General features: G+C 40.8%; 1 protein-coding gene across 3 annotated transcripts in view; it reads left to right on the top strand.

Annotated features, from left to right (window-relative positions):
* The first annotated feature begins 433 nt into the window (after positions 1–433).
* Positions 434–26,527, top strand: part of dock2 (dedicator of cytokinesis 2) — a 97,382-nt gene continuing 71,288 nt past the window's right edge. The window contains exons 1-24 of one of the 3 annotated variants that reach the window (XM_086314775.1): positions 434–604; positions 2,437–2,520; positions 4,948–4,988; positions 5,178–5,233; positions 5,341–5,437; positions 5,524–5,672; positions 5,939–6,074; positions 6,718–6,875; positions 8,075–8,156; positions 8,328–8,463; positions 9,958–10,033; positions 10,194–10,270; positions 12,366–12,616; positions 12,953–13,051; positions 13,223–13,295; positions 13,602–13,705; positions 14,767–14,968; positions 16,520–16,617; positions 16,719–16,808; positions 17,059–17,159; positions 19,075–19,209; positions 23,846–23,954; positions 24,388–24,458; positions 26,203–26,309. In XM_086314775.1, the coding sequence (XP_086170901.1) occupies positions 562–604; positions 2,437–2,520; positions 4,948–4,988; positions 5,178–5,233; positions 5,341–5,437; positions 5,524–5,672; positions 5,939–6,074; positions 6,718–6,875; positions 8,075–8,156; positions 8,328–8,463; positions 9,958–10,033; positions 10,194–10,270; positions 12,366–12,616; positions 12,953–13,051; positions 13,223–13,295; positions 13,602–13,705; positions 14,767–14,968; positions 16,520–16,617; positions 16,719–16,808; positions 17,059–17,159; positions 19,075–19,209; positions 23,846–23,954; positions 24,388–24,458; positions 26,203–26,309 (2,575 nt within the window). In that variant the 5' untranslated portion in view covers positions 434–561. Of the gene's footprint in view, positions 605–2,081; positions 2,327–2,436; positions 2,521–4,947; positions 4,989–5,177; positions 5,234–5,340; positions 5,438–5,523; positions 5,673–5,938; positions 6,075–6,717; positions 6,876–8,074; positions 8,157–8,327; positions 8,464–9,957; positions 10,034–10,193; positions 10,271–12,365; positions 12,617–12,952; positions 13,052–13,222; positions 13,296–13,601; positions 13,706–14,766; positions 14,969–16,519; positions 16,618–16,718; positions 16,809–17,058; positions 17,160–19,074; positions 19,210–23,845; positions 23,955–24,387; positions 24,459–26,202; positions 26,310–26,527 lie in introns of those variants that run through there. The other 2 variants (XM_086314792.1, XM_086314781.1) reach the window with 2 other exon arrangements.

The raw sequence follows: 26,527 nt of genomic DNA, 5'->3' as shown, positions 1-26,527 counted from the left end.
TCACAAGCTCAAATGGTGATCCACAAAGGGAAAAGTCAGAGTATGTTATGTGCAAGATGGCTGAATAATGGTTTAAGTCATCAACGGTTCAACAGCTAGATGCTACTGTGAGAAAGCAGACAACCTGCGTTTTTCAGATATGAAAACATGAAAAGATCTTTAAAAAAAAGCACAAAAAAAAATGTGCACGTACAGGCCCGGTTGGACACTCAGACATCCTCTCGACTCTAACACTTCTGTAACTGTCATCGTGTGTTACTGACGCTTTACTTTGAATAATGACGGCACGTCGAGTCTAAATGAGGAAAATAAGAGACATCGCACGCTGCAAAAGCCTGCGGGTGCTGTAGGACTCCACCTTGTTGTACTCACCCACTTCCTCTTAACCGCCTGAAGGCAGGAAGAGAGAAGAGACAGAAGGGGAAGAGAGGCAAAGGGGGATGGGCTTATTGCTTTCATTTAACGTTAACAAAATGCAGAAATGAGAAGTTAAGGTGGACGGACAAACTAGGAGATTTCTAAAGACAAAAGTATAAAGTAGGTAAAGGATTACACACAATCATGGCTCCTTGGATGAAAACCACAAGAGAGCGGTATGGTGTAGGTAAGTCAACATGTGCTTGTTTGTATGTATCTTTGTGTGAGATGTGCAGGCACATCCAGTTTTTATGGTGCCTTTCTGTTACGGTATGATGCTAGCCTATACAGCGAATGAATAGAAATGAGAAAAATAGATTCCCATCACTTCCTGCTTGGCGGATGTAGGCAGGTGCCAAAGGCCTCAAAGAGCTTTAGGAGGTAGACATCAGCTTTAATCCTTCCAAAGAACTGAGATCCTGAAATCTTATTCATCATTTAACTTCAGTGCAACTACGCTAATTATAGTTTATTTGCACTGAAGTGGTTCTGCAGTGGTTTGTAAGGGATAAAATCATAAGCAAAAATGGAGAAATAAGCAGCTGCAAGTAGGCAATCTCTACAAATTGCATAGCATGCAGCACATAAATACAGAAGCTAAAAGATAAACAGTCCTTAAAAATGTTCATTTTTGAAAGTGAAAGCCTGGTTTTGGCTTGGAGCAAATCCTAGAATGGGCAAGTACAGTGTGCAGTTTATCTGTTATGTATGTGGGTTTAATATGGCGGAGCTAATCAGTGTGTGTTGCCATTAGATATGCAGTGCAGTCACACACTTGGAAAAGACACAGATTTCTGCCTTCTAATACAGACTTTATTAACTGAGGTTCACTGGTCTGTTGCAGCCACTGCATTGATTTATCATTTAACCTACTTGCAAAAAGATAGACCATGTAGGGTTCTTTCACCTGGGTAGTTCATCTACTTATAGCACGAGACTGATGCTGATGGTGGGTGTGGGTTAAAAAGTCATTTTAAAGCACTTTCTAATATACTTACTCAAAGAAAATATTGTTTATTGTATCTAGTATAAATATCTTCCTGGTCTGTGTAAGACTACAACACAGGAAGTGGGGGAAGAAGGAAGTCTCAAGTTTGAATACAGTAGAAAAGTCTGATGCAAAAAAAAAAAAATGTTGACAATTTAGTCTCACGAAGTGCGCACAAATAAGCTTCCTTTTCCTTTTCTATCAGTTTAAGTATCGTCTAGAAATAGTCTGACTTTTTTGCTTGGTTTTTTGCACAGTCAGAATTTCATTAGCAGGCATTTTGTAGCTGCAGTTCTTCTTGAGGGCAAACCATCTTTAAGCTCAAATGGAGGAGAGCAAACCTCTGAACTGTTGCACAAAGATGAATGATAGACTTTAGCTGTCGGTGCTCTGCACACTTTTCCTCTGCCGTGCAACTGGTCTTTGGCTGCAACCCATGTCGCTACTCACTGCTGCTTTCACTGTTTCCTAAATCCGATCATTTTGACTGATACAGTCATTAAAGAAAAGACAGAAAGCAGAAAAAAAGAGCCTACTAACGTCTTTAAATTGCTCCAGAGCTCCGGATTATCAACAGCCCAAAACCTAAAGAAATGCTGTTTACTATCGCATAAACCCAACCTGAGGCCCACTGAAGAAAGGCGTTGCTCCTTAACCTGTTCCGTTGCCTGCCTACTCGTGTGTGCCACCGTTTGCAGCTGGCCAGCATCTGGATACATTAACTTATTTGGACTACCTATTTATATTTACCTTAAGCTACTTAGTCGCCATCTACTATTGTGTTTTACTGCTACTTTTTTTTTTACTGGTTAGCCTTTTTAAAAAAAAAAAACCTTATAACGTGTGACGTCACGAATCAAGCTAGCTTACCGTGTGTACTAAAATCTTCCTGTAACCGAGGCTTGCCATTGCATACTTAGTGTTTGTGTTCAAGTTTATTTTTCCATTGTAACAATAACCGTATTTATATATTCAATATATTTATGTATATTTTTATTTTATTCACTTATGTTTTTTTTCTTCTTTTTTAGTAAAGTGGAACTTTGTTGGCCAAAATAAGAAGCACCTTTCCCTGGAGGTGGGCGAAACTGTCCACATCCAAGAGGTTTGCGAAGGTAAAATGTTGTTAAATAAGTCGGTTATCCGGTTTGTCAGTGTGGTTCAAATACTTTATACATAGATGTGTAAAACTTTGAAATTATTTGTTATTGAAAAACTGCATGTTAGTAAGCATATTTTGTTCGTGTTTTTGTAAATGTTACATTTGTGAGAGTTAGACGTTTATCATGTTTTATGGAGTATAAACATGATAAATACATTTAAAATACAATAATATGTACGCTCAACTGCTACTTTTTACATCCTTGTACTGGGTTTAATCCCCGTTTAGCCTTCAGCATTGCCTTAATTCTTCCTGGCAGAGATGCAACAAGATGATGGAAACATTCGTCAGAAAGTTTGGTCCATGTTCACATGATAGCATAACACAGTTGGTGCAGAGTGAATCTTCTTGATGCAAATCTAAAAGGCTGGATGGAGATTTGGTGTCTATGGAATTAGCCAGATGATTTGGGCTTTGTCACACAGAAACAGCCATTAGAGGCCATCAGAAGATGGGTACACTCTGGCTATAAAAGGATGAGCATGGTCGGGAGCAATATTCAGATAAAAAATGCTAAACTGGTACTAAGGAGTCCAAACTGTGCCAACACGATATCGCCAACACCATTACACCACCATCTGTCTGAACTGTTTATACAAGGCCGGATGGTTCCATGCTTACATGTTGTTTACACCAAAGTCAGACCCTACTATTTGAATATTGCAGCAGGAATCAAGACTCATCAGACCGGGCAATGTTTTTTTCCAGTTTTCTACCATCCAATTTTGGTGTGCTCAACCACATTATAGCCTTAGTTCTTAGCTGGCAGACCAGCGAGCCTGGCTGTAACGACAGTGCCTCATTCAGAGTCCCTTCAGTCGCCTTTCCTCCCCCATTCTGAAACTCTGTTTGAACTTCTTAAGGTTGTCTTGAAAAGGTACTGAGTTGCTGATATGTGATTGGCTGATTAAATATTTGCAGTAGCAAGCAATTGAACTGGTGTACTTAACAAAGTGACCAGTGAGTATAACTATTACATTGCTGTAACTTCCAGAATCAGAGTACTTTATTAATCCTTAGGGAAATTATGTGGTTACAGTTGCTCCAAGACAATAACAGTAACAGACTAAATTAAGAACTAAATTAAATAATACATCCATCCATCCATCTTCATCCGCTTTATCCGGGACCGGGTCGCGGGGGCAGCAGCCTAAGCAAAGAGGCCCAGACCTCCCTCTCCCCAGCCACCTCCTCCAGCTTATCCGGGGGAATACCAAGGCGTTCCCAGGCCAGCCGAGAGATATAATCTCTCCAGCGTGTCCTGGGTCTGCCCCGGGGCCTCCTCCCGGTGGGACATGCCTGGAACACCTCACCCAGGAGGCGCCCAGGGGGCATCCTTGTCAGATGCCCGAACCACCTCAGCTGGCTCCTTTCGATGTGGAGCAGCAGCTGCTCTACTCTGAGACCCTCCCGGATGGCCGAACTTCTCACCCTATTTCTAAGGGAGAGGCCAGCCACCCTTCGGAGGAAGCTCATTTCTGCCGCTTGTATCCGCGATCTCGTTCTTTCGGTCACTATCAACAGCTCGTGGCCATAGGTGAGGGTAGGGACGTAGATCGACCGGTAAATTGAGAGCTTCGCTTTTACACTCAGCTCCCTCTTCACCACGACGGACCGGTGCAGCGTCCGCATTACTGCAGCTGCAGCCCCAATCCGTCTGTCGATCTCCGGCTCCCTTCTCCCATCACTCGCGAACAAGACCCCGAGATACTTGAACTCCTCCACTTGGGGCAGGAACTCATCCCCGACCCGGAGTGGGCACTCCACCCTTTTCCGGCTGAGAACCATGGCCTCAGATTTGGAGGTGCTGATCCTCATTCCCGCTGCTTCACACTCGGCTGCGAACCGTTCCAGTGCGAGCTGTATTAAATAATACAATATATCACAAATTTTACAAAATATAAGAAATGCCTCCAATATGTACAAATAGCTCAATTATAAATATCCAGAATATTGCAGAGGTGAAATATATATGATTGACATTTTACTCTAAACTGCAAAACTTGTTATTTGTTATTTTCACTGTAGAGCATGTGCAAAACGGTGTAGTTATTGTACTGTGCATTAGATGGAGGACTTGTACAGGGAGATGGCCACGGGTAGGAATGATTTCCTGTGTCGTTCCGTGGTGCATTTGGGAAATCTCAGTCTCTCACAGAACATCCTCTTGTGACTGACCAGCACGTCATGGAGTGGGTCAGAGGTATTGTCCTAATGTTGGACAACATCCCCCTCTTTGATACCATTTTACAGGAGTCCAGCTCCATCTCCACAAAATTATGGAGCTGGACTCCCTTAAGGTGGTGATGTTGTTCCAATTAGAGAGTCTACGCTATCCTGATTTCCTGTCTTGATAGTAAGATGCCACTTTGTCTTTCAGGTTGGTACAGAGGCTTCTTGTCTAGGAACAAAGCTCAACAGGTAAGAGCCTACACAAGCATAATATCAGTGAAGATTTACATTAACAGAAAGCTTTAAAGCACATTTTAGCGGTCAGCCAGATTTATTCATGTGAGAATTTTACTTTTCTTATTCTTTCTTGTGGAAAAGAATATTCCAAGCTATCACCACTTATCATTTCCTCATTCATCTCCTCTACATGTATTCCAGGGAATGTTTCCAGTCAGTTTTGTTCAAGTTAAGGAAGTCATAATTGAAAAACGAGGGTATGTAAAAAAAATAATAATAACAGTACCAAAAATAAGGCATCTTTAACTGTCTGTAAAAGTTTTTTTTTAATTTGTTCCATTTTCCATTACTTATGCTCTGACAGAGATGAGGAAGTGGTGTTGTCTGCAGAGATGCCCTTGGTGAAGGAGGTGACCACTACGTTGAGGGAGTGGGGAAGCATATGGAAGCAGCTATTTGTGGTATGAATTAAACAGTGAGCCACTTTTTGTACTCGTGTGTGTGTGTTTGTGCGCCTGAATCGAACATCATTTATTTACCTCTCCAGGCCAATAAAGAGGCACGTGTCAAACAGGTCCAGAGGCTGATGTGGGAACTGATGGAGTGGCGTTCTCAGCTCCTGTCTGGCACCCTGCCTAGTGATGAATTCAAGGAGCTAAAGCAGAAAGTTACTTCCAAGATTGACTATGGCAACAAGTACGCCTGCATTAATATTTAAACATGTTTATACTTTCTCATTGTTTAAAGCTTAATCAACCAACCAGATTTTTGTCATACTGACTGTATAATTCATGTTAGTTTGATCTCCTTTGAACATCTTTCTGTTCTTTTCCTGATAACTTTGTCTTGCAATCTCTATTCCTTTGCCTCCCAGTCCATACCCCTTGCTGTGTTCCTGTGTTGCTCTTCCCTCATCCTTGTTCACCTTGTATCAATCTTCCCTCTATTACTCCCCACACCAGGATCCTTGAATTGGACCAGGTTGTTCGAGATGACGACGGGAACATCTTGGACCCAGAGCGAGCCAACGTCATCAGTCTGTTTCGGGCCCATGAGGAGGCCACAGCCAAGATCAATGAACGCATCAAAGAGGAGCAGGTATATAACAAACTGTAGGAAGGAGAGGGCCATATAGAAAATGTTTTCCAAGGGTGAATGTGATGTCACAGTCACAACAGTGTTGTTTTTTTCAGCTTGGAAGCAACAACCAGGGAGTTTTTTTTTCTGGAGTAACTTCTACCCCATTATTGGGGTAATACAAGTACGCGTAAAAGTTACCCTGAACTAAACACAAGTAGAAAAACGACTTTATTACTTTTTAAAAAAAATAATAAATTAGTAAAATAAAACTTAACCCTTGTGAAAAAGTCCTTAAATAATACATTTTACTTCCCAGTCATGTGTGCTAGCTTGGACTAATTAAGAATTCACTTCCTTTCAAATTGGCTTAACTCCACTTCAACTCCATCCAGCCAATTTTTCATTTCAGCCTTGACTCAGTTCATTGACAGAATGGATTTCTGATGATTTTCTTACTCAGTGATTTCCATTTCCCGCACAAACCCACAATCTGCAGCTGCAGCTGGTGCATTTTAGAATAAAGTAACCACTAATTATAAAACATTAGAGCAGCCAAACACATTTATCAGACCCTTGCCAAAATGAACACTTTTGGTTGGAATTTTATCCTGTTAAATCATCATCAGTAGTTATCTCCTAAAATAAATTTCCTCTCACACAGTCCAACATCCAGACAGACCACAGCGGGATCTCAGCACGGATCCAGTCCTCCCCCACCCACAGCCTCTACGTCTTTGTGAGGAACTTTGTCTGTCGCATTGGAGAGGACTCCGAGCTCTTCATGTCCCTCTATGATCCCAATAAGCAAACCATCATCAGGTGTCACTTCTCTTTCCTTACCGTATTCCCTAAAGGTGTTTCAGACATATGTTCCTGTCAGGTGGATTAGACGCTCAGGAAGATTTGGCTTCACATTGTGAAGTAAAGTTATTGCAGGTCTTATATATTTTTCAGTGTCACTGAAAGGAAGTGACTTTTTATTTTGTGTTAAATCACAAACATACAGACTGAAAGATAAGGCGATTTTTTTTCTTATGTAATTGATTCTTCTTTGGAAATTAACATCAGTTCCAGCTAAAAAATTACATCCCTTGTTTGTTTAGATGTCGTTGTTGTTGTTGTTGTTTTTAACCTTACCTCAATTGTTCTGCTGTATAAAACATATATGCAAAACCTTTTTTCTATTTCTTCTTGTGTCTGTATACCTCTCCATTGTTTCTCTTCTATTGCTAAGCCCTGTTAAATGTGAACAACGGCATGCCAAAAATAAATATACAGAAACTACAAATTATAGGGCCGCACATACTGAGTGGCAGCACTGTGTGGTGCCTGACAGTGCTGCCGTTAAGCCCTGTCACTCACTGTCATACTGGCTATATCTATGTCTCAGCCACAGAAGCTGAAAGTATTAAGATAGACCCAAGTCTGTCATCTTATTCTTATAACATATATTATCCACAGCTACTCTTTTGTATTTTCTTGCATTGGCTGTGATCTCTGATTCACTTCTGTCTCATCTGTGCTTATGTGCTTAAATAATTTACTATTTTCTTTGAAAACCTTTTTTTTTCGCAGAGGTATGTTTATCCACATCTCCCTGAAAAAAAGTGAAGAACAGTAGGGTTCAATATTTTAGAAAGATATTAGGTTTTTCTAATTTTTTTAACCTTACTGCACCCACAGGTTTTCTTGGGGTCCGCTTTTCTATTCTCCTCCCTTAAAGTGTCTCTTACATGTTTATGTAGCTACACAGGGTAGATTTAGTAGTTACAGCTGTTTGCAAGGGGATCAAAGATTTGAGCTTAAGTTTCACTGAAACTGTTTTCATTGTGAATCATGTGCATCAGTCAGGCTGCAGTGCACAGTTTCATTTTGGCTAGTAGAGTATGTCTGAAAATTTAATTATGAATGATGAGATAATCTTTATGTGGTTGCTTGCTAAAATGTAAAATTAATTTAAAAATGTTTATTTATTTGTGTATTTATTTATTTGTAACTCTTTACCCTTCTTTGTACAGTGAGAACTACTTAGTACGCTGGGGCAGCAAAGGTTTTCCTAAAGAGATTGACATGCTCAACAACCTGAAGGTTGTCTTTACAGTAAGTGACCACACGAGGGCAATGTCACACTGTTCTTAGCTGTGGAGAGATGAAATAGGTGACCTATTTCTTTTCAGAAGATTACATAGCATTTTTGTTTGTTTGTTTGTTCCTTTATTCCTGATTTCTGAATTTATTTCATACACAATTGTTTTTGTCTTTGCTCAACAGGACTTGGGAAACAAAGACCTGAGCAGAGAGAAGATTTATTTGATCTGTCAGATTGTAAGAGTAGGCAGGATGGACCTGAAAGAAGCAAACAACAAGAAGTTTACTCAGGGCCTGAGGAGGCCTTTTGGGGTTGCAGGTAAGTCATGAAGAGACAATGCAGAGGGTTTTTTTCCAACATGCTACTAAATTTCTAGCTCTAGTGATCAAGGAGTGGAAAAAGTACATTGGCAATCTTCATTGTCAGTGTTTGCTAGTTCCGCGATAAGCAATGTTTATTTTAGTTTTGTTACATATACGTGACTTCAAATTATGACACACTTTTGCACTAATGAACAGATATATTGAACACTAATCATCGGATATAGTGAACAGGAAACACACTATTGCATAATTTGAAGGCAGTGAAGAAGACTGCAAGTCTGTGAATTTAAAAAGTGCAGGGTTAAAACCCTTTTTTTTTTTAAAAAGTAGCTTTGTAAATGCTTTGTGAGCATACTGGTGACCTCAAGGTAACTGAGCGTGTCTTTTTGATTAATGTTGAGGGTCAAATGGGAAATGGCCTGCATTTGTATAGCGCTTTACTCAGTCACTAAGGACCCCAAAGCGCTTTGCACTACATTCAGTCATTCACCCATTCATACACTGGCAATGGCAAGCTACAGTGTAGCCACAGCTGCCCTGGGGCGCACTGACAGAGGCGAGGCTGCCGGACACTGGCGCCACCGGGCCCTCTGACCACCACCAATAGGCAAACATGGGGTTAGTATCTTGCCCAAGGATATTTGGCATGCAGCCAGGAGGCAGCCTGGGATCGAACCACCGACCTTCTGATTAGTGGCTGACCTGCTCTGCCACCTGAGCTACAGCCACCCGTAAAACAACAGAAGCTTTCATCCGATTCACAGGAGAAAAGGCTAACACATCTCATTTCATTACCAAATTCCACCAGTTTTACCATCAATAATGACTTTTGTTAGGTGCTTCAATCATTATTACTTGTGTTCTCTAAAGCAACCTTTTTTTGCGCCACGGACCAGTTTATGCCCGACAACACGGACCGGCCTTTAAGGTGTCGCGGATAAATACAACACAATAAAACTAGTACCGGTACTGAAAAAAATATGATTTATTCATAACACACGTGAAAAGACCCAGGAAAACCGAGTTAACGATAAAAAGAATAACAAAATAACGCTGAAAACCGATAAAAACCCTGAAAAACATACATTTCAGACCTGAGCCTCAACTCTCGGGGCCCGGTACCAAACGACTCACGGACCGGTACCGGTCCGAGGCCCGGGGGTTGGGGCCCGCTGCTCTAAAGGTCAACATTGTTTTGCTTCTGCTTGTGCTGCTGCAGGTATTATTGAACATACTTACACCTGGGAGCGATCCTTTGTACAAAGCTAAAATGTTGATGGTGACTGTAAAGCCCTTTTTTTTTACACTTTTGGCTTCTTGGAATCTCACTTCTAAGTTGCCTATATCCTCATGTAACTTCACAACGAGCAATGAGGAGGCCAGTCTTTCTAATGTGGTGTTTTGCTAATGTGAAACCTCAGTACGGATTACAACCTAGTACTTGTTTGATTCTGTCATCACAGACACATTTGTTTTCTCTTCTTGGCAGTGATGGACATCAGTGATATCATCAAAGGGAAGATTGAATGCGATGAAGAGAAGCAGTATTTCATCCCCTTTTTCCCGTATGTCCTGTTTCTTGTTTCTTTTTTTCCCACTCCACCTCTCTCTGACCTTTTCTTAGCAATTAAAAACCTGAAAATCTATTACCTATAAAATTAAGAAAACAGTACTGTAATTTTCTGCATATGAATGTTTTCTTTGTGTTTGTATGTTTGACTCCAGGGTAGTTGCAGAAAATGACTTTCTCCACACCTTACTGAACAAAGTGACAACATCACGAGGAGACAGTGGTGGCCAAGGTACAGTTTTGCAATCCCAGGCTTTGTTCTTTGTTCCTAGTCATGTGGCAGTTCTTGCAAAAGTCCTGCACGCACTGAAGGTTCCCACTGGACTGTATATGCTCCAGTCATTTGTGGTTAGATAAAATGGCAGTTCTTCATTGCATCCTCGACTCTTTTCTCTGCACTAGGGTGGAGAATGAAGGACATTATCCTGATGTATGGCACCCACCCTTGAGCTGGTGTTTTCATATTACTTAACCTCCATTTCTCCCTGACCAGACTCTAGTCTTGCTGCTCACTACCTCATGTTTATGGCAGACTTTGACAACCCCTATGGGTGACACTGTCTTGTTCCACATAGAGTAACCCCGCATATCCAACTGCACTGTCATATCGCTCAGCTTTTATCCTCCTCTCACTCCTGAAGGCCCTGGGCATAACCTGGAAAATGAAAGGAGCACTTGAACAAGCAGATATGGAAGGAACACTTGAGGCCACCAGATGCCTGCTCTTAACATTACTCACCCCTAATCTCTCCTTCCTCTCTTTTAGGTGCTTTTGCTACTGTCCAGACACACACACACACACACACACACAAAACACATTGAGTGTTTTCCCTGTAGGTCTGTGGTTAGCCTTGAAAATGTAGGTTTGTAACACAGTCTAGATTTCACCACCTATGTATTTCCCTAAAATAGCTCACCTCTTTTTTCCCTTTTGATTCCCAATTCCTTTTCTTTGCTTTTTCACCTAATTTCTCTGAAACCCTCTGAGAGTCCATTTTCTTTAGAAGTAAATTCTGTTGATAATAATAATACCTCCATCTTTTCTTTTCCCCCTTTGCTCCCATTTCCTAAATGGGACACAGCAATTTTCCAGCATTTATTGCAGTCTTGTCTGCAATGCCAGCACATCCTCAGTTCATTTTAATATCATGTTTCCCATAAATAACCAGTAACCTTTTACATAAAATAAAGCATCCATTAAGTTCAGCCCTCAGGCCTCATGTTTCAGGGTTTCTGTTGGTCCTGAAAACATCTTAAAGTTTTTTTTAAATTCAGTTTTAATACTACAGGTCCTTGAAGTTATTTTCATTTATTTGGCTTCCATTTGAATTTACATTCCCACAGAGAAATAAATGAACACTCGTTTTGCGATCCCTCGTTTAAAGAAGACTTGAGTGGTGCCTGTATTTACATGCAAACGCTCTTAAATTTGCTAAGGTTTGGTCTTGCAAAGTTCTTTAAAATATTCAGTTTATGCTCGTGCCCATTAAAATACACTGTTTTTACACAGGTTGTTTTATATGATAGATGGTCCTGCAGGCCAAATCTTATCTGTGCATCTTTCTCTTTCTGGTCTGTTGCATTTTACAGAAACGCATGCATGCTTGAAGAATAAGCATAAAAAGTTTTATGATACCATAAACTGACTGGTATATAATGCGTACCCTTACTCTAACTGTGTGCTCAAACCACTTTTTGCTACAGTGCTCATTCACATACATTCAAAGAACTTTTTTTCTATACCATTTTCACACGAACTCACACTCTGATGCATCAGAGGCAACTCTGGGTTCAGTGTCTTGATCAAACATACTTCAGTATGCAGACTGGAGAAGCTGGCGCATCCACTGATCTTCTAGCCACAGCTGCCACAAAGCTGGGCTTGGAGCTGGGTTTGGGTTTGAGCCTGGGCCCGGTCTTGCAGTTGAGAATGGAGCCAGCGAAACATGTGAGGCAACTGAGGACGGGGCTGGTCACCTGAGACCTGCTCAGATTTACCGGCATTAAGATTTCCAAAGCCAGAATAGGAAGATTTCATATGTGCTTCAGGGTTCCCAACAAAGCATACCCATGGCAGCTCTACACAAAATATAAATCTCATGGCTTTAACTAGAAATGTGACCAGATATAAGCTTGAAAAGCCTCTTCCTAGCTTCTTTTAACCAACACAACCACAACTCTGCATCACACTTTATGTAGTGCAGAAGAATAATATGTATAAGGAAAAAACGTATATAAAGTCATTATTGCATCTTTTTTTTTTTTTCAGTAGTACATTCTCTTCCTCCATCTCTAATACATAGTCTTCTTCATTCTCTTATCCATAGGGCTGTGGGTCACCATGAAGGCTCTGGTGGGGGACATTGTGCAGATTCGGAAGGAATACCCTCACCTCGTGGACCGCAGCACCGTGGTAGCCCGGAAGCTTGGCTTCCCAGAGATCATTATGCCTGGAGATGTTCGCAATGACATCTACCTCACCTTACAGGGCGGAGACTTCGACAAATACAACAAGACAACCCAGAAAAACGTAGAGGTCATCATGTGGGTCTGTGATGAGGAGGGCAAAGTCATACAGGTGAGGAAATGTGAAATAACAGGGACAGAGCATATCAATGGATTCAAAGAGGAGAGGGATTTCTATGAACTGTGATTGGTTTGTGTGTGTCTAGGGTATAGATAAAGTGTGCGGGTGCAAAAGTATATGTTGTGTATTAAATGATTGAGGTGGTGTAGGTCATTGAGCAAGCACGGCACTGATGAAACACTTACTCACCCTCTCATAGTCAGGGCAAATGGATACGGATTTATCCCAGAAGGCAAATCCATCTTAGGCATACATGGATGCACACACAAACATAAATTCTTCACGGTCACTGTGAGGCGTATTTTTCTTTACCTCTCTTTTTCCTAGAACTCCATCTGTCTGGGAGCAGGGGATAAGGCAGTCAGTGAGTACAGATCTGTCATCTACTACCAAGTCAAACAGCCCCGCTGGATGGAGACGTTTAAGGTGTGTGTGTTTTATTTCCTTATCTACTAGTCTCTTCGTTCCGTTGTCTTGATATAATGCATTTGCATTCGTGATTTCTAATGTTCAAGGAAAGAAATCACATCATACTGTCAGTATGTCTTTAGGATATCAGTTTTATTATATTCTACAATAACGTGAGATATCCTCCAGGTGGCAGTCCCCCTGGAAGAAATGCACAGAATTCATTTACGCTTTATGTTCAGACATCGCTCTTCCCAGGAGTGTAAGTATCACCCTCTGTCTCTCTCTACTTGTCTGCATTCTTCATTAGATCATCACTCTTAACTCCTCCTCTCTGATCCCCTGAGTATAATGTGACACTGAAAGGACAGAATGAGTCTAACCTATTTGGAAAATGAGCCAAGGCATCATTACACATACTTGATTAAACAAATGAGCACTTTTTCTTTCTTCTGCGTGTGAATTCGCGTGCCGTGTGAACTCCTTCCTCTCTTTCTCTATTTCCCTGATGTGTTTTTCCCCTGGCCATTTCTAGTTTTGTTTACTTATCGTTCTCCTTAATTTGCAGCCAAGGATAAGAGTGAGAAGAACTTCGCTATGGCTTTTGTGCGTCTAATGAAGGATGATGGGACTGTTCTGCAGGATGGACTGCATGAACTTGTGGTCTTCAAGGTCAGAACCAGCGGCAGAACTTTTGGATAAAGAAAGACGAACTAATGAATGGACTCAGTATCCTCTCAAAAGGAAATACCATCATCCTCGTTTTCCAGTTTAGAGAATAGCGCATATAGACCTAAGAACACATAATAACAAACAAAGAATGATCCTTTCATGATGAATTTATGTTTACAATATGAAGGTCAAACAAAGGTGGTGAAAATGTGCACAGCCACTTGTCGAAAATACTGTATGGTAGATAATCTACAAATAAGTTTGAAAGATGATTGCACCGGGGAAAACGTCTAACAATGTATGTTTAAATGCAACAATCATCAAAACTGACCTAAACATGTAGCGAGTATAGATAAGAGGTTATGGCCACCCAGACAGGTTGAGTGAAGCCAAATAGATTACCTGCCAAATGAGCCCAAGCTAAGATTGAATCCCCATATTGATTAAATGCCAAAACCAATGAAGATTAATTCACTCAAAGACCAAATGGATGGTCCCTCTGTGCCCTCTTTCTCGATTATCTCTCGTTATCCCTGCATTCCTCTCGATCTCTGCGCCGCTCATGGCTTCACTCTCTTACTCTCCAATTTTTCCAGCCACTCACTCATTATTTACTGATGTGGCATTAATGAGGACAGAGTTGAGGGTGCTGAGTTGAAAATATGACATTCACTGATGCCCTCACCTCTGCCGTGCCAGAGCTGTCCCACTGCTACCACTACCCACTACCTGCCACCCTGAAGCAATCAACCTAGAAGAACCGTTGATGTTGATGTGACAAATTAACGGTGTTCTGTTTTTGTCAAAGCTTCTATCTTTCTAACTTGTCTGACACAGCTGTATCCAAAACTATGAGTTCACAAAAATTAAGGCAGAAGTAAATAAGGCTTAGGCAAAACATAGAATTACGCTTTACAAATCTTACAAATGTATCAAATCGATCAGTTTTTCATTTACATCAAGACGTCTTGTAAGCTGAGACAATTTCTATACATCTATGACAGCTTTGTCGCACTAATGGTATCCACAGCATTTTGTTAAAAATGACTTTGTGCTTTTAGGGTGACAGCAAGCGCATGGAAGACGTGAACTCCTACTTGTCTTTGCCCTCAACCCGCAACCATCACAGTGACCCCCACAAGATGTCCACACTGAGCCGCAGCTCAAGCAGCGTGTCTGGGGGAGGAGGAGGCCTGTCTGTAAGCTCTAGAGACAGCTTCACCATCTCCACCCTGGTCTGCTCCACTAAACTCACCCAAAACGGTACGTGCAAGCCTGATATTGTGGCGACGTTAGCACGCTAGAGGCTTGGCAGGGCAAACGATTTTTACACAGAAACGGCCATGAAAACACAATAGATGACAAAAGGTCAAAAGCAGACCTTTATGTGGAGGAGGGTGCTTGAAATCAAGCCTGACACATCCAAAAAAAGAAAAAAAAACATTAATTAACAACTTCTTTCAACAGACTAATAAGGCCAGGCAAAGACAATGAATCATCGGTTGGCTGTGAAATTAGTAGAGGACAAATCCACTCCTTACAAGTCTGTAAGAAATACTGGTCGGATGTGGCCTCATGTATTGAGCTGGATTCAAATGTTTCCCTTGAAAACAACAAACTTGTGGTGAAATGCAATCAACATTTTACTGACGTGCTAAGACTGTGTTATTTTTAGGTTTAGAGTTAAAGGTTGAGGTGAGGTCAAATTAGAGGAAAGACAACCTCTAACCAATTAATGGTGAGTCAACAGAATCTTAATTAGACTATATGTTTTGTGGTCATGGAATAATAAGCAAGGGATGGAGGGCAGGCTGTGTATATACATGGATTTTATTAGCAGGGAATGTCATCATTTTGTCCTACACACTCAGGCAGCCCCACAGGCCAGACACACACACACACACACACACACACACACACACACACACACACACACACACACACACACACACACACACACACACACACACACACACACAGAGTGAAATGCACATCTACATCTAATGCAAAAAGCACGTTCACCCCAGACAGTAAGGTGCATCAGAGACAGGTGGAGTTCAACAGCTGTTACTGAGGAAGTCAGTCCATCACTATAATGAACATTATCCTGCTGTATTAATCACCTGTACCACGTGCACACAGACACACACATGCACACACTTACACACACAAAGGCTTTTAAGCATGCATGCACACAATGTTGTTCAGGGCCACCCACCAGATGTGCGGCTTGGCCCGGTGAGTCAGAAATTACCGGTCAGGGAAAGCAGTGAGCCTTACGTGGGCAGCACTACAGAGACATGGAAATCTGCCCCGTGTCAAACTGAAGCAGAATTAATGACACAGACTGTGGATTTGAAAGTCCCAGAGGGATGGGCACTGTCCATATAACAATCATTACTTGACAAATCTCCACTTTATTGGCAGATGGAAATGAACTTGAGACTCTAGAATTAAATGTATATTGCCCAGGAAGCATACACTTTATATTTATTATTGTATATTTAAAACCCGGTTGATTACATTTACAGTGGTTTAAAACAGGGAAAACAGCAAATTGCTGAACTTCAGTGCTGTCAGTTAATTAGTGTAACTAATTAAATCATTTATTGTTTCAACTCTAATTTTAATGCAGCGCAGAAAAAATCAGCTTACTATATTTCACATGAAATTAATACTGAATTCTGCGCAATACCAAGGAGAATCTCTCTCTTTTTTAATTATGCTGTTAATTGAAATGGCATTTACATTATAGTTGAGTAACCTCAACTTCCACCTGAACATCAAAAATCCTTTGTTTTCTCGTCTGTGTAGTGGGGCTTTTGGGTCTGCTCAAGTGGAGGACTCGACCTGAGCTCCTCAAAGAAAACTTGGAGAAGCTAAAAATCATTGATGGAGAGGAGGTGGTCAAGGTCAGTGGTGTGAATACAAGTGTGCCATTCAATAAGCGTGTAGACTAGTGTGTGTGTACTTTGACTGCTTCTCCCTTTTTTTTCTGTACATGTGTATGTAGTTTCTGCAGGACACTCTGGATGCCTTGTTCAACATTATGATGGAACACTCTCAGACTGATGACTATGACATTCTTGTGTTTGATGCCTTGGTGAGTGTGTGGTTTTTGTGAGTCTGACTTTGCATGCTTGCGTTGTCAACACATGTAGCAGATATCTTGACAGGCTATCTCTGCGTTCAGCGGGTCTTGACATCTTTGTATCTAACCGTCCATCTTTTCCCAAATAAACACGACTGTCAGATGATCATACAAAAATTCTCATCTGCCTTTTAAATGTTTTACTGCTTTGTAAGCGTTTAACAAACTCTCATAGTCTCTCTTCTCTTACTATGTCTGGCAGATACACATCATCGGGCTCATCGCTGACAGAAAATTCCAGCACTTCAACACAGTGCTGGAGGCCTACATCAAGCAACATTTCAGTGCTACGCTGGCTTACAAGTAGGTTATTTCCATTATCTTTCCATTATTTCCTCTTACTGTCATGTCACTCCAGAAAGAGTAAGATACACTTTTTAACAACACATCCCATTTACTGGAGCAGCAAAGGAAGTTGCTGAATGATTTGGTGAATTGAATCTAAACCGCATGGTGCAGTGATTAATAACTTCACTCTTGGTTAGTCAGATTCCTGGTCTCAACAGCTCACAGTGACACATGACAACAAGAGCTCAGTAAATAGAGACAGGCTTTTCCAGGAAATGTGAGCTTTTGTCTGAACGGTGCTGAGTGACAAGATGCAGCCAGAGGCCGATGGTGTGGGTTTTTGTTTACTTGTATAATGACAATAGAAATAAATATGGTGATGAAAACCCCTTATGTAATCACATTAATCTGAGGTAAATGAGTTTATATTCCACATAATCACTGTAAAATGTCATGCATTTAAGAATAAAATAGGAAATGCCACTCTTATTGAAAAGATGCTGTAAATGAGGCAGCGACACGTAGGACTGATGAGAATATTACATTCCAGCATGTCCCGCATGGCCGGCAAAATATCACGTTATAATGAAGTGGTCTTATACATGGTGTATTTATTGAGTTTATTTTGCAGTACGCAAACTCAAAAACTGTACACTCATAATAGATGAAAATAGACTAATTATCAGCATTTCCACTTCAGACAAAGAAAACGTCCTTAGTGTTTCTGGGCAGAGGCCCTGGCGATCCCTCTGATCGTCCAATGCTTGACAAATCTGGCTAAAGGGACATGGAACGTCACCTGTATGGAGGGGAAGGAGCCCATATTAGTCTGTGAGGTCGAGAAACAGGGTCCCCTAGCTGAGGGTCTGAAATCAGTTTCCCCTTGATAAGGGATGGAAGGCTGATTTCCACTCTGGATTTCTGAGGCAGTAGACAGGGATGGCTATACTTGTATTTCCCTGGTGCCTGTACACTGGGTTCACCTTGGTGGACAAGATGGTTATTTCCCTCACCTCTAATTTCATTGTTTCATATGTGCTCTATCATAACTCCATCCCTCTCCCGTTAGTATGTTGGCATTCACCCTCTAAGAGGGTCGCTGCAGCTTATCGCCTGTCAGCCCAGAGGCTATTATGTAAAACTGTCTAACTTGCTCTCACCATATTTTAAACTGCTCTCAGATGGAATAAATCCTCCTGTACTTGCCTTTAAGCTACTGCACCAAAACAAAACTAGGGATCACTGACTAGTAATTACATTGGAAGTATTTTCAAGTCCACTCTAATGGCAGTGAGGCCAGATTGGAGTCAAGTTTTAAAAGGACTTTTATTGTTTAAGAGGATTGTGTAGTTTTAAAGTGGTCGTTCTTAGCGAGCGATCCGCTGTTGCCACTTCATGGAAATTGAGCTATCACAAAACCAAAAGGCTATATAGCTACTGTACAAATGTTCTAGTGTTGTATAATATTGCGACACAGGAAGGTTAAAGAGGAAGATTCTGGTAGGTTGTAAACTTAGACTGAACTTTGTGCTACCCAAACCTCTCTCCAACTGCGTTGGCACAGCAGAATATTTATGTGTGTGTCTAAAGACGCCTGCAGGGTGTGCATGTGTTGGAGAATGATTTCTTCACCATGCATCTGAGGGCAAATAAAAATGTCTGTGAGCTGTGTGAAAGGTACATCTGTTCAGGTGTGAAATACTATTTTGCTATTTTTCCACAGCCACCTCTCTGACAGTTTTTCTCTCTGGTTCTTTTGCTCTCACTCTATTGCACTCCGTCTTTCTGCTCTATGGAAGTGAAAAATGGAGTTGGTGATTAACTTTCCAACCTGTGCAACATCAGAAAAGGAATGACAATTTTGTCTGAATGATTTTGATTCCATCCTGCACCTCCTTCCTGATTCCTCCCCCGTATCTTTCTTCCCCAGAAAGCTGATGTCGGTGTTGAAGAGGTATCTAGATGTGTCCAGTCGAGGAGAACAGTGTGAGCCCATACTCCGAACCCTCAAAGCCCTCGAGTATATCTTCAAGTTTATTGTTCGTTCACGCATGCTCTACTCGCAGTGAGTACTTTTTTTTCTGTTTTGTTTTTGGATCCTCGACAATGCAAATAGAGATTCTTGAACACACACAGAACCCAGTGACTCTGCATTGCCAAAGTAATTGTTTTTGACAGCTCTGTGAGAAAGGCCTGCTGATTACAGCACTAAAGGTGCTAATAAGCATTGATGATGAAGTGCAGCAACCAAATGATCTAGCTAATGTCAGGGCAGGACTGCTGAATGGGCAGCCAACATGGCCAGAAAAGTTCCAGCAAGAGAGACACCCACTGTGCTGAGCCCAGGGCTGCACCATATGACGAGTGTAAACACCATTTATAACTAGTGAAAAAGTTGTTGCTGAGAGATCAGACAGATGATCCAGAAACATGATGTTCCCTGCCTGTGGGGGTAACTTGAGTGACTTTGTGTTGATGCCACTGGATGTAGGTACATAGGACACAACCCTGTAGAATTCTGTATGAATGTTTATAGAAATTAGTTTTGAGGGTGTGTGTGTGTGTGTGTGTGTGTGTGTGTGTGTGTGTGTGTGTGTGTGTGTGTGTGTGTGTGTGCCACCTGATCAGTGACAGTCTGTCTTTTTAATCTTCTAAAGGGCATCAGGGGCTTTTGATTATTTGTTTATTTGATGAGAAACTGGAAATGGGAAGAGATATATAAATTCGGATAATAAATTGATTATACTGAGTTTACTCTGCCAGTTGGGGACAAGGGCAGGTCCATCAAACTTTTAAGGTCAGATTTTGTTTGTTCCAGCATTCTCATGAAATTATATTGGTATACCTTGCCCATTCTGATCTGGATTCCCATGTTTTTAGAAGATGGAAATCTAAGTTTGTGAATGTGAGAGCTTGAGAATGAGGCAACAATGAGACCTTAAGATTAAGTGGAGCTTGTAAATGAATAAGTTTGAATCTTAGTGACCATGACTTCAAGGTCAGAGGTCACTGAGAGTCACAACAATGTCACAACAATGACATTGACCTCAAAGTCAAGGTCAGAGGTCAGGTTTTCTGAAAATCTTGTGAACGTGATAACTTGAAAACGAGGCGACATAGGATTTTGGATACCATTTGTGTGTGTACTAGGAAGCTGAGGGTCAGCACTGGCGGTCACGAGTATTTTTAGAACCTGAAACTATGCCCATTTTAATATACAGTCTACAAATAAAAATGGAGATACATATGCCTATTTAGCAAGGTGTTACAAAATGCTATTATAAAAAATGGCAAGATCCAGTGTCTCAGAATGATAGAATTAGAAAATGGCAGATTTCTCTGTCAGTGAGTTCAGATTTTTCTGCAGGTTTGTCTTTTTGTGCTTTTCTTTGTGTTTATGTATGTGCATGTGTGTTCACACAGACATTTTAAGCAGACATTTAAGCATTCTTCTAAGTAGATGCTTTTGTGTGTGCATGACATTATCTCATCACTGGTCCTAGACTGACTGAGCTTCAGTCACCAGCATCCCCTGGGTGTTTCTAAAGCGATAAATCTCACTCTTCTTCTCGGCTTCTCTCTCTCCTTTTCTGTCTCTTTGTCTACCAACTACCTGCTGCTGACAGTTTCAGCTTCCTCTGCATCTAAAGTTTTCACATCAGATTTCTCCTCTACTCTAAGGCCTTGTCACGCAGAGAGAAAATCACATATTCAGGGGAGCCACCGTGCTGTAGATGTATCTGTAAGGCTTCATCACCGTCACCATGAAGACTAGCAGTCATTAATAGTTAAATAGGTGGCATTGAAGATTTATTAGGTTGTCAAACCAGCTTCGTGTTCAAAATCTATTATGAATGTGTAATGTGTACTTCAGAAATATGTAAGGCAAGCAATTCTAAATTTTGCTTCTTTTTGTCCTCCAAGCTTCAAGCTTGTAATTTCTCTGGTGTCTAGTTAATCGCTCTCACAGTCCTCTTTAATATGTTCACCTCAAGTAAACTGCATGTAATTATATCACATGAAAAAGAATGTTTTCTAATATGAAGACTTATTCTTATTAATGTGATAAAAAAATTATTAGATGATCATTTTATTATCAGCTCAGTGTTTTCTAGTTATGACAATAGATTTGTTTCACAGCAGCCATTTTTATATTACAAAGAAGGTAAACACAGGTGTTACTAATCACATTAATCCTCTGCATCTAAATTAAATAGAACTTTAATGTCATTAGTAACACCTGTGTTTACTTACCAGTTCACCGGAAAATGGTTGCTGTGAAACAAGTCTGTGTCTGAGCTTTTGAATTTTGTTATCTTATTGTTAACACATCTTATTATTTAATATAAAAGCAGGCAGAAAAGGATAGTACTTTGACAGTAAAAGACTAATTACAGGAAAAATAGTTCCCAACTAAAATTCAGGGTCACATTGATGCGTACCTTGGGACTCTGTTCCATCGATCAGATTGAAACATTTCAAGCGTTACAGACCAAACAATAATCAGAGGATTTTTTACAGTTACGCTCATTGGTGATGCATCTTAGAGGTTTTGGTTATTCTCATTTCAGTCAAAATATTGCAGCAATGAGCACTTCGACTCCAGGGAAGCCGATTAAAATTACGAATCAGAACAGGGAGATATTTATGACTAGAAATTCATATGTCATGTTTACTGGTGTCTTGAAGACATTATTTTTACAACTACAATATCTGCAGCTGAGTTGCTCTTCAGCCCCTCTTTTAATCAGACTTCTTCTCTGCCGCTCACTCCTTTCTTAAATTTACATAATTTTGTGTTAGTGTACGCTTCGTGAGCAAATAAAATTTAGGTTAAGAGTAAAGTGATCATCTATTGTGTAAAATGCAGGAGAAGTGCGTATTTGTGGTATGAGTGCACAATCCAGTCTTAGCATAGCAGCACTAACACATCAACTGTAGATAACACCCACGCAGGTGTGCACAGACACACACATACACACCCCCACACACACAGAAACACTCACGCACAGACAGGGCTGGTGGATTAGCAGGACAATGCGTGTGTAATCATAACTGTACTCTGCAAAGAGCCCAGTGATAATACCTCTGTGTGTTACTGCCTAATCCATCCCTCCACATGCTAAATTTGCTGTGTGCCACATGCTAATCCTTCCCCCCAGCACTCATAACTTCCATTGTAATTAAAAACTGCACAGTGCAATTGAATCGCTCAAACACAGTGAGGAGAAGGAGGAAGGAAATGGGTGGAGAGATGGATGGCAATAAAGTTTGCTAATGCGCTAGCCCGTAGACCTGAGGGGATGTTAGAAGCAACACAATCAGCCAGCCTTTTCTTGTGACAGGATGCTGTAGTTACAACAGTCAGTGCTTATCAGTGTTCAGTTGCAAAAACTGGCTTCATTTTGTTAGTGTAATGCTGCATTGTTTTTTCTCCATTACTACAATTGAATATAGGACATTAAATCAAAGATATTGCTTTGCTGTGTAATTACCTAGGCAGTTTTTCGTGGGTTTTACAGCTTCGTATGCTAAATAAATGATTGACTTAGGGTTTAAAGTGCACTCCTGTTACAGAAAGAAGATACGAGGAACTGTAGCCAGTTTAGTTTATACCCCATATCCAGAAAATCAAAAAAATTCAGATGCAGTGTCACTCTGTGCTAAGTGACTTTGATTTCATATAAAGAATGGCAGCACAGAAAAGATGAAGATAACTTAACAAACCTTTCATTACAAGCCTGGAATCAGTTTAAACTGTGAAGAGAAACACTGGTTGTTTTTAGGAAAGCCACTAAAACTTATCAGCGGTATAAAATTGGCTACTTAAGAACTAAGGTTGTTGTGGAGCTGCAATAACAGTAGATTTAGGATTTGAGGAGATGTGGACTTTTTTACCCACTAAATTAATTTGGGCTGATTTTTTAGTTTGGCTTTGGCTCAGGAGGTAAAGCGGGTTGTCTACTGTTTAGAAGGTTGAAGGTCTGATTCCCAGTTCTTCCATTTTGCTTCTGGGCATCATACTGACCCCTGACTTTCCCTTATGCATTTACTGAAGAGTGTGTGTGAAGAGTGTGTGTGAATGTTGGATAAGGTGATTAGGTTTAGATATGTATGTGTGTGTGACTGGGTGAATGAGGCTTTGAGTGCTCATTCAGAGTAGAAAAGTACTCCAGTCCATTTACAGAAAAATCATTCAAGTACAGCAGGCATTATTTAGTAGAGGACAACATTCCTCTTTGAAGTGTCTGACTATGGCACGCATCCTTATGAATGACCTATGAATGAGCTACACATGGCCTGACATCTTGTGATCATATTACTTCTAGAAGTGCGTGTCTCAGCTGCTTATGCAAGGGGATCTATTGGTTTGCAAAGAGAAAGAAAATAGAATAACATAAAATATTGTGAATAAAACCTTGAAATAATTATCCACCAGTCTCTGTTTATCGAATTAATCATTTATAGTACAAACTGATATATGTATCAGTATGCATATGTATCAATTATAAATGAGACTTATTGCGTCTTTTTTGCCCTTTTTGACCATTCTCACTCTCATTGATTATTTAGTACACTTGTTTATTTTCTGCTGTTTTAATCCGTGTTTTTTCTTTTATAACCTGTTCACTATTCATATTCCTCTGTAATTACTGACACGGTCTCCCGTCTTCTCTTTTCACGTTTTTCTGCGCTTCTAGGCTGTACGAGGGGAAGGAGCAGGAAGAGTTTGAGGAGTCGCTGAGGAGGCTTTTTGAGTCAATCAACAATCTGATGAGAACAGACTACACCACCACACTGTTGCTCAGGGTAATCACATACACTCACCCTGCATCCACGCTTCACAACCTAGTGCACCTCATTACATTGTTTTTATATACTTTTCATCTTTATCCGAACCCTTTTTCCGCTCCTTCTGTTTTGCTAGACGTCCTGTCTCACTATGTCTCACCTTCGCCTCTTGCTCCCACTTCTCAAAGTCTGTTTTTGACTGCATCAGTATTCTGCTGCTTAGTGTTTTCCTCTTATTCTCTGTGCCTACACGTACACAGACATACAAACAGAAAACATCAGAAAAAGTTAGGTAGAAAGACAAGAGCCCAGTGAAAAATGAAACACCCCCTTTAAACACATGTGGAGAATGCCTGTTTGATGGCAAAGTCACCTTGCACAGGGTTTCAAGACAGTAATTTAACACTATTTACTTGTTGCGTGTTGTGTGTGTGCATGTGTGTGTTGTTAGGTTGCTGCTCTGAAGTACCTGCCAACAGTCCTGCAAGATGTGGAGAAAGTATTTGATGCCAAGCTTCTCAGGTAAGCTTATCCTTAAACTCACAAACAGAGAGATATGCACACACTAGCACTTTATCTTTGGTCTTGTTCGTTCACACCTACAGAGAGAATATATGAGTTTTTTCACCTCACGTTTCCCACTTGGCTTTATTCAGTGACCCTTATTCTTCTATTTCCTCCCATATTCCATCGTGGTTAAACCTTACCTCCTTTATCAGGTGATAAAAATCCCATCAAACTGACGTGGACACAAGGACAAACACTCCAACACACTCTGCTTCTCCTCTATGTGCCCCTGAGTGAAATGACAATTTTAGCAGAACCATCAAACAAAAGCCATTTGAACCCCTTCTCTTTTATTCTCAGAGTCCTGAAGAACAAAATGACTTAGAAAGACTGGCATAACCTTTCCTTGACCCAACTGAAACATACAATCAGTGTGCATACTTCACCAGTTAGTATGTTTTCTTGTCTTGCCACATTCAGTTTTTAAACCTTCCCATCCTCATATATTGTCTTTTCACCTTTCTGTGATCTGTGGGGTTTTGTGTGTCCGTGTCTGAGCTCGTGGACTGTCTGCATCTGCCAGTTCAGTCCCTCTAGTGGCTCGATGTCAACACAGTGTCACAGAGGTGCTACCTTAAACACCTGCTTCACACACGAAGATGAGTGTTGAGGCAGAGTTAAAAGTCAGGGCATATATTATCATATTCTGTCTTTTGTCATTCATTTCCTTTTTTTATCTCCCAATCCCAAACCCCTTCACTCACCCTTTATATTCTGTCTTGTGCAATTCTTTACACACATATCCACAAACATATCGCAGCCATCTGAACTTGAAAGTAAAGTCCCCTTTGCATTCCTGATCAGGATCGCCTCGAGCAGAGTTTCCACAAACAGGCCATGTGAATTACAATTACGCTGCTCGAGGTGGACATCAAAGCTTTGTATCGTGTCCTGTATAGTTACATTTCTACACCTTGTAAACGCACCTGTAGTGTGATCTGTGCAGTGGTACTAGTGAAGACATTGTCTGCTAAGGATGTGTTTTGTTACTCAGGGTATCTGCAGCATCTCCACAGAGTATGTAGTGACATTTTGGATTTTAATTAGACTCAGCCCAGATGATTAGTGGACTTCACTGATCCTCTGTACTCGAGCCTGCTCCTGTGCCAGCTTGGGGGACATCAAAAGTCACACAGACCTTTGTGTTATGTTTAGTTTGGGAGCAGAAGGTTTGCATTTTCTTCTTTTATGCCATTATTGAAAGTGCTGCAGCAGCCTGTGTGGCATAATTCAAGGAGACAGAGACAAAGTGAGATACAGACAAAAAATTGAGACCGAGGGTTTGCCATGTTCTGAGCGTTCAATCTTTCTAAGTGGCGTCAGGGCTTGCAACCAGCCCATTTAATTATTCCAAAATTGAATTTGGGGCAGAGGATAAGTCAAACCCATGTCTTCATTAAGATGTGTGCAGACTTTAGCTCATTTGTTTTCCATGCGGCATACACTGCTCTTCCCTGTGATACAACTGCTGCTTCTAGTGGTTGCATATTTTATATGTTAAAGGTGATGTGTCTAAACCAGGGATGGTTTTGCTTTTGATCTTTGAAGCAGTTACATTGTGTGAATTAGTAATGCTTGGTGAGATGTATAAAATGTGTAAAAATATAATTTCTGAATATTTTGTGTGTCCAGTTGCTGTTCCCCATGTGATAATCTTTTATGATTATTCATTTTCCTCTGTGTCATTTTCTCTCCGCAGTCAGTTGCTGCATGACTTTTACTCCTGCATTCCTCCTGAGAAACTCCAGAAACAGAAGGTGGCCTCTATGACTGAAATTGTCAGCAGCCAGCTCTTCCAGAGACAAGGTGCATCATTTTTTCCATTAACAGTTTTCAGCACTGAGTTACTAACAAACAGCAGACTTCATGCTGTGTAAAGAGCGAATCACAAATACACATATACATTCTGAGTGAAATCCTTCAAAATCCTATAAAACATTCGTTGCTTCTTACTTAACAGTAGTGATCAAGTTAAAAGGTCTATGCTACAGTAAGTAATTCTAGCTCAGCAACTGTACCAGACT

Source organism: Aulonocara sp. 'chitande type north' Nkhata Bay, linkage group LG2, assembly GCF_057382095.1.
Source record: "Aulonocara sp. 'chitande type north' Nkhata Bay isolate Kocher_YH1m ecotype deep benthic linkage group LG2, A_spYH_male_GT1.1, whole genome shotgun sequence".
NCBI classification, from domain to species: domain Eukaryota; kingdom Metazoa; phylum Chordata; class Actinopteri; order Cichliformes; family Cichlidae; genus Aulonocara; species Aulonocara sp. 'chitande type north' Nkhata Bay.
This window is presented reverse-complemented; position numbering and strand designations above follow the sequence as displayed.